The sequence below is a fragment of the Lagenorhynchus albirostris genome, chromosome 9, assembly GCF_949774975.1.
Source record: "Lagenorhynchus albirostris chromosome 9, mLagAlb1.1, whole genome shotgun sequence".
Taxonomy (NCBI): domain Eukaryota; kingdom Metazoa; phylum Chordata; class Mammalia; order Artiodactyla; family Delphinidae; genus Lagenorhynchus; species Lagenorhynchus albirostris.
Genome location: NC_083103.1, coordinates 71,141,969 through 71,158,906, shown reverse-complemented (window position 1 = coordinate 71,158,906; position 16,938 = coordinate 71,141,969). Strand labels below are relative to the sequence as shown.

The 16,938-nt window shown below is 34.6% G+C and overlaps 1 protein-coding gene across 4 annotated transcripts in view; it reads right to left on the bottom strand.

The window, feature by feature from the left end:
* CEP57 (centrosomal protein 57) overlaps positions 1 to 16,938 on the bottom strand; it is a 47,055-nt gene that overhangs the window by 14,202 nt on the left and 15,915 nt on the right. For all 4 annotated transcript variants that reach the window (XR_009542513.1, XR_009542514.1, XR_009542515.1 and 1 more), the window contains exons 3-4: positions 3,742 to 3,921; positions 3,261 to 3,382 (exon numbers count right to left, since the gene is read on the bottom strand). Coding sequence is in view for 1 of the 4 variants with exons in the window: in XM_060160258.1 (XP_060016241.1) it covers positions 3,261 to 3,382; positions 3,742 to 3,921 (302 nt within the window). In the remaining 3 variants the exon portion in view is untranslated. The remainder of the gene's footprint in view (positions 1 to 3,260; positions 3,383 to 3,741; positions 3,922 to 16,938) is intronic.

Here is a 16,938-nt window from a genome sequence, read left to right as displayed (position 1 = left end):
CTTATATTTTTAGTGTACTATTTTATACTTACATATATGTTATTATACTACAAGACTATAAAACACAATCACAGTAGTCTCTGATTTTTGTGGTCTCCACTTGCCTAGTGGAGTGGCTATAAATACTTGTTGGACAAGTGAAAATAATACTTTTAGAAAGGTGTTCCTATGAATAGTTTTTCATTCATGACGTTTCTATCCTAAGTATCTGATCTACAGGTCTTAATCAAAAGTATTCTAAATTCCCTGAAAAAATTAAAAGGAATCTGAGATTCCTTCACCATATAAAACCTTGAAACGTAACCAGGCAAAAAACCCAATAACCTAAAATGAGACTAACCAGCTTTACTTGAGAAAAGGTAGGCTATGACCATGACAATTGTAAAACTGACTTTTACAAGTCAGTCCTTTGAAAAATCAAAAAAATACTAAGTTTCTTCAGACTCACAGACTTAGAAAACAAACTTATGGTCACCAAAGGGGAAAGGTGAGGGGGACAGATTAATTGGGAGTTTGGGATTGACATGTACACACTTCTATATTTAAAATTGATCACCAACAAGGACCTACTGTATAGCATATGAAACTCTGCTAAATATTCTATAATAACCTAAATGTGAAAATAATTTGAAAAAGAATGGATACATGTATATGTATAACTGAATCACTCTGCTGTACACCTGAAACTAACACAACATTGTCAATCAACCCCATTCCAATATAAAATAAAAATTAAAAAGTACAAACTTCCAGTTACAAGTAAAATAAGTACTAGGGATGTTGTCTGGCTTTTCATACAACTACTTAGGTACTACAGAGGAATTCCAGGAAAACAATATTAAGATGAAACCAGAGGAAAATTAACAAATACAAGTGAAATCTTGTTCTTATTATATACTATTATAACATTTGGTTCTCTATACTAAGACTTGTTAATACGCTCTGAATGAAGGTATTTACTAGACATATAGGCTACACACAAATAGTTGTAATTAGTCTGGTTCTCTAACATAGTTAATCTCTTAATTAAGGCAATAAGCACAGTTTTGGTACGTAACATTTACACTTCCTCTGAATTCTACGCAAAACATCCATCATTTTTTTTTTTTTTTCTTCAGGCTTAGGGTCAAGGATTTGAAAAGACTGCCACCTATCAGATTTAAGGACTGACAGCCACAGGATAAACCATTAAACTAGGATAAGAAGTGGAAGTATGCTAAACTGAGGTCTACTGGTAAAAAGCAAAACATTAAGCACGTGAACTTGTAAACAGTGTATCTTCATATACAAGTCTATAGCAATAGGTATCATACTAACAGAAATTTGAATATGACAAAGTAATACAAACCAATAAATTTCTCAGGAATTTGTGTGAACTACTAATTTCCTCCTACCTACCTTAGCGGATAGTTACTGCCCTTGAAATAATACATTGAGTTAAATGTTGGCACAAATCACACTTCACTTCCAATATTGGAACCACTCATAAAATGGGCTAATCAAACTTTACTGATGAAAACAGGGCTTAATTCAAAGACACACACATATATATATATATATATATATATTTGTCTAACAACTATATCAATATTAGTCAAGACATCTCACGGTTGTCTTACAGATGCTTTCTAACCCGAGAACAGAAATATGCCAATGAAGAGAACTGCGTATTACTGTACGTAACGTTTTGCCATTTCCAATCAGATTTAACTCACCATCCCTTTCCCAACCCCATCCATCACATAAAAGTGTCAGAGAAAACACAGAAATAATAATAATTGCATAGCAAGTTTGAAGAAAGGGAACTCTTCAGATGCAAAAAAGATAAATCAAAAGCAAGTAATACTGAAGCCAAATATTACACGAGGCAAGACTATAGCCTTGGTGTATAAGATACACAAGGAACGTGACATAAATTTCAGGCAACGTACCATCTGCACGATGCAGGAGCCCAAAGCCAACAAATTATCATAAATGCAGACCAGAACCAGGGAAACCCATCAAGCCCCAGCAAAGGCAAATCCACAACCATTTCATAAGGCTGCCTACACAACTTAGAAGTATGGAATTCCCAAGATAAACAACTCCAAAGAATAAGAGTTCATCATAAAAATATATATATACGTATACAGTTCTCATAAGAAAAAAAATGATTTTAAGACTGGGAATTTTTATAGTGTTCAAAGAGATAAAATGAAGGAATAAAAAGCAAAGTAATGGTACATTAAAATAACAACAAAAATAGGTGGACTGAAGAGGACCCAACTGGAAACAAAAAAATATGGTCACAAATAAACTCAATGGCATAGTCAAGAGACCTATAATACAAAGTGAAAATTGCTGAAACATCCTCTTAAATATTGTTGTGCAATCAAATATTTCTTTGATATCTCCAACTATGACTGAAAGCTGACTGAGGTGGAAAGCATTTAATTTCTTTCACACTGCAGAGTACCTAGCAAAATATTAAGCATATAAACATTCAACTTTTGCATAATAAAGTTAAGATGCCCAGAAACTATGGTATTCATGATGAAATCAAATTCTATATTCATAATAGGAAAAGGAGGTATGTTTTAAAAAAATATATTCGAGACTGATATTGCAGATGTCCTCTCGTAAATGCACAGGTTACTTAAATTAAAATACCTCTGGTTTGACAGAGCAAAATATTTTTGTTAAAATAACAACTGTAAAAAAGTCTTTCAAAGTATAAAGAACCTTGAAATGTGCTACCTGAGTCTTTAAACAAAATTCAAGAGGCAGAGAGGTACATAATATACTTATTTATACTTTTGATAATGTACAAAGAAGTTAACAGGACCTGAAAAGAAAACACAATTAAATGTGTAGTATTTTTCCAATTTAAGTAAAACTCTACCAAATACAGCAATAACAATGAAGACCAATCAAATCTTCAGACACCATAACTGATCCCAAGTAATTTCAGTCCTGTGCTGTTGTACTGTTCCAAAGCAGAAGCTGTTAAAGCTGTGTGTAGAGGATATGGCTGTGTGTGTGAGGGTCATCCAAAAAGGAAACTCCTCTATTTAACTTCGCTGAAAAAACAAACCACATTTTTCTCAAAGCTTCCACTAGCAGTTTTTCAAAATGAACTACTGGTACTATTATCTTTTAAGATGGACGGAGAATTGATTACTTGTAACAGCACCATTAGCCCTCACTGAGAAAAAAGGTCTTTATATCAACTTAATTTTCTCTATAACTTTTCTTGAGAGTGACTCTATGAAGTAACATACCTGTTTCTCTAATACAGATGTCCTCTCCATTTCTGCATGCTTTATCATGTTACGCATGTATTCCAATTGTTTTTCTAAAAGATTACATTTATTTTCTGCAGCTAACAGCTGAGATGTCAGCTCTAAAAAGAATTCATAAGAAAAGCAGAAATCAGCTCACTCGCAGAAGTTTTAGTTTTAAGAACCTGCTTAACATGAATCTACAGTATATATAATAAACATTTTCCAGTAGCTCTAGAAGCCTTTTCAGATGACCTAAGTCATTCTCTTTCTGTATGTTAGTCTAATCTGCCTTGAATTCTGACAGTAAATATAATACAGGACATCAGCACTTGTTCCACAAAATGCTCCCAAATATAAATGTAATTTTGTAGTGCTCGAAGACACTAAGCACTAGAAAACACTAATGTGGAATTTCTTTTAGAGTGATTTTACCATACTTATTTTGATAGTGTTTCATTTCTTTCATAATTAAACAAACCTTGATTGTGCTTTGATTCCTCATTCTTTGAATTCTCCCTTTCTTGTATCTGTTCATCCAGTACTTTCTTATATTCAATTGTTTCTTTAGACAAGGTTTTCACACTTTCTTCTGCCTGAATCCTTTCAAGTTCTAAACGTCGAATTTTATCTTGAAGATTCTTCAGAGCAGAAAATATAGCTGCCAAATACAAACATGGATACTATAATACATACGGAAAAAGTTCACTGAAAAAGAATAAATTCATCTAAATAAAAAATAAAATTGATGGAGGATCACTCTTTGGGAATTATCATCACATGGTAATTGTTTAAAAAACTCCATTTAAAGACATCTTTTGAGTCTCTGAAATGTGCTAGGTACTCAAGTAAAAAATGCCATGGTAAAAACATTTCAAAGATTTTATAAAATGGTAAAAATATTTAGCTAATCATACAAAATTCATAAACTGTCCCAAGGTACATTATTAACTATAAATATTTTGTTTTACTAATAGGATCACATGCAGAATCCAATTATAGAGCTAAAAATAGTCAAGCACATAAAGGACTATTTCTTTTTGATCTCAAAAAAAACCCTAAGCACTCTGCCCCTCAAAAAGCTTTTGATTATAAAATAACACATATTCACTGTAGAAAGCACAGGAAAATACAACAAAGAAAAGAACTGATAATCCTGAGATAATGACTATCAATTTTGGTCATTTCTTTCAATCTTTTCCTATGTGTATAACATAAATTGAGATCAAAATTGATCTAAGGGTTTTCACTTAGCATTATGGAACTGTGAGCATTCCCTCATGCAATCAGATAGGCTTAAAAGATTATTTCCTTGTGACCAATTAATATCTGAAAAACTAAGTTACTGGATCAAAGAATATTCATATTTTATTTATTTTTATTTTAAACATTTATTTATTTGGCCACAGACGGTCTTAGCTGTGGCACACGGGATCCTCGTTGTGGCATGCAGGATCTTTACTAGTGGCATGCGGGCTCTTAGTTGCGGCATGCGGGATCTAGTTCCCTGACCAGGGATTGAACCCGGGCCCCCTGCATTGAGAGAGCAGAATCTTAACCATTGGACCACCAGGGAAGTCCCAGAATATTCATATTTTAAAGACCCTTGAGCAAAGTACCTTCAAAAAGTGTTTTATCAATTTGTACTTTCATCAGAAGTACATGTCTTTGCCAATATAGACCATCACTAATTACAATATCTCTACCATTCTGATTAAGAAACCCATGCTACTCTGGTTAGTTTATTTTGCATTTCTATTAAAAGTTTAAGTATTTTGTTATATATTGTTGGCCGTCTTTTATGAATTTCTGTGCCCATTTTTCATTAGTCTCCCCATTCTATTTTATTGTCTTTAATTCTAGTTTTGATACAAAGATGTTTTGATTTTTCATAGCTATATCTAACAATCTTTCCCATCAAGTTCTTTGTTAAGAAGTTCTTCTGTAACCTCGATTAGATAAACTTTGTATTTTCCTTTATTATAGTTTCATACACTTTTACATTTAATTCTTTAAGTCAAATAAAAGTCAATACAAACATTTTTGTATTGAAGGAAGAACTTTAAATGGCAACTTTATCATATACCAAGTTCACACATATATCTATACATACAGATATAATTATTACTTACACATACCCAAGACAGTTTCAGGACTTTCTTTTACTCTGGTTTCATTAATATTATGCCAGTATTTTCATTACTAAAACTTTATAATATAAACATCAATTCTGCCAGTCTCCCCCAGTATATAAATCTTTAAAACATTTCAAAATTATTCTTACCAATTAAATATTCAGAATCATTTCACCTAAACAATGATTTAAATAAAACTTCATGTAAATTATACAATAAGTAGGAAGAACTACCATCTTTTAAAAATCGAGCTTTCTCACTAAAAACAAGGCACCCATTCCCATGTATTAACCTAATTCATTAATTCAACAAGTTTTTCAGTGCCTAGGATGTGGCAGGCCCCAAATAGGGGAATGATACATTTTATAATATAGCCAGCTTATTCTTGCTGGTATGCAATGAGACTACAATCTAATTAGAAAGAACACAGATATGAAACACGAATACACACACTCAGAAACCTGAAAAACCAACTGAGAAGACTAAGAGAATAGGAAAACAGCCCAGACATAAGACTAGTATTTAAAGGAACAATAATTCTTTGATATACCTGGAATAATCAGATAAAAAATGTAATAGATTTTTTGTGTGTGTGGTACACGGGCCTCTCACTGCTGTGGCCTCTCCCGCTGCGGAGCACAGGCTCCAGACGCATAGGCTCAGCGGCCATGGCTCACAGGCCCAGCCACTCCGCGGCATGTGGGATCTTCCCGGACCAGGGCACGAACCCGTGTCCCCTGCATCGGCAGGCGGACTCTCAACCACTGCACCACCAGGGAAGCCCCACCCAACATAGGAGCACCTCAATACATAAGGCAAATACTAACAGCCATAAAAGGGGAAATCGACAGTTAACACATTCATAGTAGGGGACTTTAACATCCTACTTTCACCAATGGACAGATCCTCCAAAATGAAAATAAATAAGGAAACACAAGCTTTAAATGATACATTAAACAAGATGGACTTAATTGATATTTATAGGACATTCCATCCAAAAACAACAGAATACACATTTTTCTCAAGTGCTCATGGAACATTCTCCAGGATAGATCACATCTTGGGTCACAAATCAAGCCTTGGTAAATTTAAGAAAATTGAAATTGTATCAAGTATCTTTTCTGACCACAACGCTATGAGACTAGATATCAATTACAGGAAAAGATCTGTAAAAAATACAAACACATGGAGGCTAAACAATACACTACTTAATAATGAAGTGATCACTGAAGAAATCAAAGAAGAATAAAAAAAACCTAGAAACAAATGACAATGGAGACACGACGACCCAAAATCTATGGGATGCAGCAAAAGCAGTTCTAAGAGGGAAGTTTATAGCAATACAATCCTACCTTAAGAAACAGGAAACATCTCGAATAAACAACCTAATGTTGCACCTAAAGCAATTAGAGAAAGAAGAATAAAAAAACCCCAAAGTTAGCAGAAGGAAATAAATCATAAAAATCAGATTAAAAATAAATGAAAAAGAAATGAAGGAAACGATAGCAGAGATCAATAAAACTAAAAGCTGGTTCTTTGAGAAGATAAACAAAATTGATAAACCATTAGAAAGACTCATCAAGAAAAAAAGGGAGAAGACTCAAATCAATAGAATTAGAAATGAAAAAGGAGAAGTAAAAACTAACACTGCAGAAATACAAAAGATCATGAGAGATTACTACAAGCAACTCTATGCCAATAAAATGGACAACCTGGAAGAAATGGACAAATTCTTGGAAAGGTACAATCTGCCAAGACTGAATCAGGAAGAAATAGAAAATATAAACAGACCAATCACAAGCACTGAAATTGAAACTGTGATTAAAAATCTTCCAACAAACAAAAGCCCAGGATCAGATAGCTTCACAGGCAAATTCTATCAAACATTTAGAGAAGAGCTAACACCTATCCTTCTCAAACTCTTCCAAAATATAGCAGAGGGGGGAACACTCCCAAACTCATTCTACGAGGCCACCATCACCTTGATACCAAAACCAGACAAGGATGTCACAAAGAAAGAAAACTACAGGCCAATATCACTGATGAACATAGATGCAAAAATCCTCAACAAAATACTAGCAAACAGAATCCAACAGCACATTAAAAGGATCATACACCATGATCAAGTGGGGTTTATTCCAGGAATGCAAGGATTCTTCAATATATGCAAATTAATCAATGTGATAAACCATATTAACAAATTGAAGGAGAAAAACCACATGATCATTTCAATAGATGCAGAGAAAGCTTTTGACAAAATTCAACACCTATTTATGATAAAAACCCTCCAGAAAGTAGGCATAGAGGGAACTTTCCTCAACATAATAAAGGCCATATAGGACAAACCAACAGCCAACATCGTCCTCAATGGTGAAAAATTGAAATCATTTCCACTAAGATCAGGAAAAAGACAAGGTTGCCCACTCTCACCACTCTTATTCAGCATAGTTTTGGAAGTTTTAGCAACAGCAATCAGAGAAGAAAAGGGAATAAAAGGAATCCAAATCTGAAAGAAGAAGTAAAGCTGTCACTGTTTGCAGATGACATGATACTATACATAGAGAATCCTAAAGATGCTACCAGAAAACTATTAGAGCTAATCAATGAATCTGGTAAAGTAGCAGGATACAAAATTAATGCACAGAAATCTCTGGCATTCCTATACACTACTGATGAAAAATCTGAAAGTGAAATCAAGAAAACACTCCCATTTACCACTGGAACAAAAAGAATAAAATATCTAGGAATAAACCTACCTAAGGAGACAAAAGACCTGTATGCAGAAAATTATAAGACACTGATGAAAGAAATTAAAGATGATACAAATAGATGGAGAGATATACCATGTTCCTGGATGGGAAGAATCAACATTGTGAAAATGACTCTACTACCCAAAGCAATCTACAGATTCAATGCAATCCCTATCAAACTACCACTGGTATTTTTCACAGAACTAGAACAAAAAATTTCACAATTTGTATGGAAACACAAAAGACCCCAAATAGCCAAAGCAATCTTGAGAACGAAAAACGGAGCTGGAGGAATCAGGCTCCCTGACTTCAGACTATACTACAAAGCTACAGTAATCAAGACAGTATGGTACTGGCACAAAAACAGAAATATCGATCAATGGAACAGGATAGAAAGCCCAGAGATAAACCCAGGCACATATGGTCACCTTATCTTTGATAAAGGAGGCAGGAATGTACAGTGGAGAAAGGTGCTGGGAAAACTGGACAGGTACATGTAAAAGTATGAGATTAGATCACTCCCTAACACCATACACAAAAATAGCTCAAAATGGATTAAAGACCTAAATGTAAGGCCAGAAACTACCAAACTCTTAGAGGAAAACATAGGCAGAACACTCTATGACATAAATCACAGCAAGATCCTTTTTGACCCACCTCCTAGAGAAATGGAAATAAAAACAAAAATAAACAAATGGGACCTAATGAAACTTCAAAGTTTTTGCACAGCAAAGGAAACCATAAGACCAAAAGACAACCCTCAGAATGGGAGAAAATACTTGCAAATGAAGCAACTGACAAAGGATTAATCTCCAAAATTTACAAGCAGCTCATGCAGCTCATTAACAAAAAAAAACAAACAACCCAATCCAAAAATGGGCAGAAAACCTAAACAGACATTTCTCCAAAGAAGATATACAGACTGCCAACAAACACATGAAAGAATGCTCAACATCATTAATCATTAGAGAAATGCAAATCAAAACCAATAAGATATCATCTCACACCAGTCAGAATGGCCATCATCAAAAAATCTAGAAACAATAAATGTTGGAGAGGGTGTGGAGAAAAGGGAACCCTCTTGCACTGTTGGTGGGAATGTAAATTGATACAGTCACTATGGAGAACAGTATGGAGGTTCCTTAAAAAACTACAAATAGAACTACCATATGACCCAGCAAATCCACTACTGGGCATATACCCTGAGAAAACCATAATTCAGAAAGAGTAATGTACCAAAATGTTCATTGCAGCTCTATTTACAATAGCCCGGAGATGGAAACAACCTAAGTGTCCATCATCGGAGGAATGGATAAAGAAGATGTGGCACATATATACAATGGAATATTACTCAGCCATAAAAAGAAACGAAATTGAGCTATTTGTAATGAGGTGGATAGATCTACAGTCTGTCATACAGAGTGAAGTAAGTCAGAAAGAGAAAGACAAATACCGTATGCTAACACATATATATGGAATTTAAGGAAAAAAAATGTCATGAAGAGCCTAGGGGTAAGCCAGGAATAAAGACACAGACCTACTAGAGAATGGACTTGAGGATATGGGGAGGGGGAAGGGTAGCTGTGACAAAGCGAGAGAGAGGCATGGACATATATACACTACCAAACGTAAGGTAGATAGCTAGTGGGAAGCAGCCGCACAGCACAGGGAGATCAGCTTGGTGCTTTGTGACTGCCTGGAGGGGTGGGATAGGGAGGGTGGGAGGGTGGGAGACGCATATTTATACATATGTATATGTATACATGATTCACTTTGTTATAAAGCAGAAACCAGCACACCATTGTAGAGCACGTATACTCCAATAAAGATGTAAAAAAAAATGTAATAGAAAAAGAAAATTAATACATGCCATTTGAGTTGTTTTGCCTGTTTTGAACCACTGAGTATTTACTAAACTTTGTAATAGCAAACATTTCTTGCATTCCTTCATTAAACTGTACCTAACAGTAAATGATTTTGCTAGTATTTTATTTTTGCATTTACAGTTATTATTGCAATTGGCTGGAACATCTATTGTTTTTTGATACATCACCCACTATGATATTGCAGGGATATGCTAGATTAACAAAAAGACCCAAAAAGTATATGCTTTCCTTCACTGCATTCTGAAATGGCTAATATATCATGGAGATTGTTTATTTAAACATTTCTCAAAACTTATTCCCTAAAACTACTCGGGGCTAGAACCTTACCGAGACTTTGACAGTTTTAAGCATTTTTTTCTAGTCAACCCCCTCCCCCTCATTTCTGTTTAAAAATATTTTATTAAGACACCCAAATTTATTAACAGAGAACTGAACTTAATAGTCCTACAGTCATCTATCATATTCTCCTTATTTCTAACTATATGAATAACTGATTTATGTTCTTTCCTTAAAATCTTAGCATTTCTTTAGAATCTTTCTCAGAAGTTCCTTGGAATCTTCAGCATTTTTATTTCAAAACAAAACAAAAGCCAAACATTACTTCTTTCTCCCACTTGTCTTAGCTCTGTTGGTTCTTTAACAAACTTAAATTAATGCTTCGGTTTTCTTTTTCCAGTTTCACTGACAAATACTTGACATACATCAATGTATAAGTTTAAGGTGTCCAGCATGATGGGTTGATTTATATGTATTGTGAAATTAACACAGTAGGTTTAGTTAACTTCTATATCTCATATTCATACAGTAAAAATAAAAAGAAATTTCTCCTTGTGATGAGAACTCCTAGGATCTACTGTCTTGACAACTTTCCTATATATCATACAGCAGTGTTAACTACAATTATTTTCATTCTTTTCTTGATCGATAATGAAAGTATTTAAGATTATATGAATTTCCTTCCAAGTACTGCAATCCATAAGTTTAAGTATGTAATGCTTAACTGTTTTCTTTTGCAAAAAATCTGAATGCACATTAAGCAGGATTTAGGAAAAAACAGAAATGAAAAGGAAAACCAAGAGACCCACAATCCTATCATCTCAGTACAATAATTATAAACATTTTGTTGAAATCCTTCTGGATTTTTCTATGCTTTTATAAGTTAGTGAAATTATCCCTTTGCTAGCTGATATCACACTTATTGAAATATGAGTATTTCTCCATGTCAATCTATAGATACATTTCTAGAATTCCATCCTTATACATACTTGTCTAGGAACTTTCTGTTCCACTGATTTCTAGTTCTGAACTGGCTCAAACCACACTTCCTATTTTTATAGCTCTATAATCTGTTATTAGTTGACATGGTGAGGCCATCCTTTATATGAGTGAAGCCTTCTATTAAAAGAAAAAATGCAGCTCTCACACATCATTCTTTAAGTGATATTCATAATATTAAGAGTTTCCACTGAGGAACATTGCACAGCTCCATTTATTCAAGTCTTCAAGTATTCTCCTCACAGAGCACACAGAACAGGCCTAGGCTGATTTACCTCAGGTGACTTTTCTACCATGGCCTCCTTCCCAGGCCAGGTGGCTGAGCGATTCCAGTTCCTTTTCTCCAATTAGATTTGCAAAGGAAGCATTATTCCAGAAGCCACTTCACCTGGGCCTAAAGCTCTGTCTCCAGTTGCTACCTAGATTTAAAATACCAACTTCTCCCCTTCTGTACCCCAATACCTAAATAAGGCTTATATCTAATACCAAGACTCCTCAGAGTGTCCCTGAGGCTTTTGGCCTTAAATTCATTTTATTTCTGGCACCTAGGTATTTCCCTAATTTAAAGCTGGGTTTTGTTATTTATTATCATATGAAACTGCTGATATTTGTCTATGACAATTATTCTGACAGTAATACTGCCATCATTCTTTTTATTTGTTATGTTCCTAACATGTCTTTGCCAGCTTTTTACTTTTAATCTGTGTCATTCTGTTTGGCTTAAAAAGCATATACTGACTCGAGTTTTTCTTTTTAACATAATCAATGTCATCACATCTGATAAATGTCACCCTATTTTTTTCACTGTATTTTATTATTTCTAATTTTATTTCCTTGATTTTTCTTTATTATTGTATTTTACTGTATGAAGTATAGCATACAGCTTGGGAACTGTCTGTCTGGCTTATACATGTCTTTTCCTGGTAATTTCCTCTTACCTCAACATGGCTATAAATACAACTGATGTATTCCTTTAGTACCCTCTCACAAATATGGCCACAGCTGACTGACCCACAGGGATACCCAACTGAAGCCCAGACAATGGCTTTCTTCTTGGGATTTTTGGACTCTGGCCCCAAAAGCTGAAGCCAGAATTAGTTCAACTTAAAACTCAAGCTTTTAGTAGCCATGTTTCCTGATATGTGGAAAAGCTGTTCTGTGGCTAGAGAGAATGAAGCTAGCTAGAAGAAGAATTTAAAAAATAGATGGGGAGAAAGTGTTGGTCACGTTTGAATCCCTGGTTTCTAATGTTGTTTAAGTCCACCCATATATCTGCCTTTCTGTTCTTGGTTGTTCAATCCTCCCTTGCATGTTTGTAAACCAAAAAGATTCTTTGCCAAAGCTAGTTCAGACTGGGAATGTCTATCACTTATAGCTAAGTTTTTATTAACTGCTCTTTGTTTTCTAAGTTTTTATTAAATAAATCCAGTACCATAAAGATGCAAAATGACTTTATTCTACCAAATGGCTAATATATATTTAAAAATATATAAACACATAAGTACATACGCACACACATCCCTGAATACATTTTCTATGTCAAAAATGAGATTCTGTATGAAAGGAAGTTCATGTACATTATATCTTCACTTTAAGAGTTACATTTGGCATAGTTTTTCAGCTTTATATTTAGTTTTCATACAAACATGCCTGCTTTATTGAGTTAAAAAACATTCTAGGTGATGAAATGATGGATCTTACATTTTTTGTTTTTCCTTAGAAAAGTATGTGAGTGAGCTCTTGCTTTTTTCTCCCTTCTACTGCCCTCACATCTATGAGGTCATGCACCGCTGCATTTATGTTCAAATAACCACATTACCTAGAAATTCCCTTGAGTGAAAAATATTCTATGTAGAAATGAAAAATGAGAGATTTTTAACTTCATATATTGGGAAGGTATACAGTGGGAAATACATTTCTAGAACAAGAAGCAAATTCAAACACTGAAAGATGGAAAAAAGTGACATACTAAAATACTGTACATATTTGTTTTATTTTCACAAATAGACCTTCCACAGCAAACACTAGATTTAAAATTTTTATCCTCCTTACCCACAGTATCCCTGAACATACATTTCAAAATTAAATACATTTTGGTTAGTTGAGTAGGAGAGTGCAGATTGCCTCTGGAAAACTTAGCGTCAAAGATAGATACCAAGTTTTCCTTAAACTTTAATCATCTCTGAAATGTGAACTCCGTAGAGGGGAAGAGACAACCTATTATTCATAATTCAAACGCCAATGCTACATATTATGTGTGGCACATAGTTGGTATGTAGATGTTTCAATAAACGTATCTAGGGAAGTCTCCATGATTATTAATCTAAAATATAAATTAGAAGACACGGCAGCAATCTCTCACTCTTAACCTAATAAAATTAAACCTCATCTTAGTAATTTATAATTCCTTCTTTCCCTAAGACAATCAGTGATTCCCCACCTTCACTGCATTTTCTGTACTACTTGGTGAGCTTTAAAAAATCCTAATGCCCAGAATACATCCCATACAAACAAAAACAAAAAACCCCAAAACCCCCAAACAAGCAAAAACCACCACAGAATATTTGGAATGAAAGGCAGGAGTCCAAGATCCTCAGGTGATTCTAATGTGCAAAGTTTGAAAACTTTCTAGTAACATCTAGAGCACGAAAAGAATGAAAGACTTTCTCCTCTTCTCAATCTAGCTTGTCATTCATTCAGAATTTGGGGTACATTAAGCCTAGCAGACCTCACTATCATCTCATTAACAACAAAGTGGGGTCTATCTGTTATCTGGAATACTTCTATCACTAATTTATCAGCACAAGTTTGCTGCAGATTAAGGGGGGGGGGACATTGGGGGACCCAAATCACTAGTACACATCTTTAATTTCCCTAGTATTTTTCTGTCTTTGTAGTTCTCTACCCTTCTGACTATTCCCACTAATTTTAGCTCACTATTTAAACAGTGCTATTTTCCAAAACCCTTTCCCCCTCTACTTTCTTTCCAGAGAAACCCCTCCACACACATATAGCTTCATTTACTACCGTATCCCTGTTCATGCCTGAGTTCATTAGTGCAGAGTTCTTTTACACTTCACTTTTATTTTCATTTGCTTACTATTTCATCTCCACCTAACTCATAGGCATCTCAAATTTGATACAGCCAAAATTATATTATCTTTCCTTGAAATGTTCTAGCTTTCCTGTAATTTGTCCTAATCACACTACCATTCTCCACAATAGAAATTTTGGACTTCTTCTTTACTGCCCACCAAACTATCCATAAATCTCTCCTTAATCAGTCTCCTGTTCTCTATCCCAACTGGCATTGCTTCAGTTTAGACTAATTTCTGACCTAAATTGCAGTTCAACATTTATAGAGCACATATGATGGGTAAGGCACTCTGCAAGATGAAGAAGAGAACATAAAAATAATTAGGATAGTCCTTGCTTTCAAGGAGCTATTGTCTAGTTTCTGGAGAGAGATGCTACTATCTACTCTTCCCACACCTGGTGAAAAATATTTACATCAACAAAACATGACTCTGTATGTACTCAGAGTCTTTACTATGTTGGTTCTCAAAGCATGGGGCATGGCCCCATGGGGAGGTGTGGCTCATCACCAGGGTCTGTGAGATCAACACTATTTTCATTACACTACTAAGATTTTATTTACTCTTTTCACTGTGTTGACATTTGCAAAGATGATGCAAGAGCAATGTTGGGTAGAACTACTAATTTTAGCACAAATCAAAGAACTGGCACTAAACAATAATTTTGGCATTGTATTTGCCACAGCCACACTCAGTAAGAAAAAACAAAGCCGCTTGTTTGTTGGCCTCGATGAAGCAGTAAAAATCATTAAATCTCAAGACTTGAGTACACATCTACTTAATACTGTGTGACAAAATGGGAAGGACACATCTGTAAAGTACGTAACAAAGGACAATGGTCTTGATGCACAAATGTTTGACTTGTGAACTGAACAAAAAACAATTCCTTCAAAAGAACACCCTTTTTATTTGAAAGAACTTTTGTTAGACTACGACTATTCAGACTTAAGGTATTTAGTCATTTTCCTAATGAGCTTGTCCTGATTCTCAAATGACATGGGCCTTCAAAGAGCTGACAGTAATTGCTGCCAATGATAAAATTCAAGTGAAAGTTAAAATTCTAAAAAAAAAAAAGTTATCTGTTTTGTGAGCTTTATAGTTTCCCAATATAAAGGTTTTCTTCTATTGAGATCAAGTGATATTAACAAACGTAATCTTTTTGATATTGTATAAAGAAATGTCAAATTTTACAAGTGTGTATAAGTCAATACAATTAACAAGTCATGCATGGGTAAAAGAGCCATTCAAAGTTCAAAACAAACCAATGCATTTCAGTGGAATAGCACTCAAAAAAAAAAAAAAAAGGTTTACAGGCTTGAACCTTGACTAACTTCTGGGAATTGGCTTTGGGAATGTTCTCTATGTTACTAACCGATAAGGTTGTTTTGTATGACTAGGGCACTGAATCCTGCTGCAGAAGTCTGCCTAGATTGTGTAAACAATATGTTTTATGGTGAATATCTTGACTGGCTGAGCAGGCACAAAGTGTCTGTGTGACCAATTCCAAATAAAAGCCCTTGTCTCTGAGCCTAGTTATGCAGTTTATTGCTGGAGGAAGAAGTGTGTTTTATGTGATCACAAGAAAAAACTTTGGAAGCCTGAATCTGGATTTCTCCAGATTCCACTGCAATAAACCACAGGTGTAATTACAACTGCTTCTGAATCTTAAATCCTTCTAGTTAATATGCAACCACGTAGGTGGTTCTGAGGTCCCAGATTATGAAAAACTCAGTAATGTTTCCATAATCCACACTGCAGCTAAATTTTAAGAAACCGTATTTGCCAAGCTGTGATGTAGTGTCAAAGAATAGCCACAAATTGTTGGAAAGGCTATTAAAATTTACTCATTTTCCAACTGCATATCTGTGTAAGGCCAGATTTTCTTTCCCACATACTTCAATCAGAACAATTTATCATCACAAGTGGAATGCAAAAGTAGATATGAGAGTTAAGTTGTCTTCTATTAAGCCAGAAATAAGAGATTTACACAGTGTAAAATAAAACAATGCCACTCTTTATAGTATGTTTTTTAAATTTGGAAAAATATTCTTTATTGAAATACTTATGTACACATGTAATGGGTTTCCTGGCCCCCAAAAAATTGAGAAGCAATGCTTTAGAAGAACAGATGGGCAGTAAATTGTTATCAATACCTAACACAATAGCTATAACTTGACTATAACACTGGTCCCAATAACACTGAGTGTTCCAACACAAATTTGTAATAGATACGCCAAGATGTTTTTTCTCTCAGCTCTTAGGGGGATCAAGAGTAGCTTGGGACAGTACAAGACCCCAGATTAGTTGCCACCAACCCCACCAGTTTATCTCAGTGTGCTATATATGTATTACTATTTTATTGTCCATATGTACTATGGTATGTGAAAGGTTGGAAAGCACTGGCCTAGTAGAACCACCTTGTAGCTACTTATCTTGTTTCAAACATCCAAGCCATTCTTCACATTACTATCATGTGAAATGTACTGAACAAGTGACATGACCTATAGGTTATACTGAAAATCTTTGGAATGATGTTA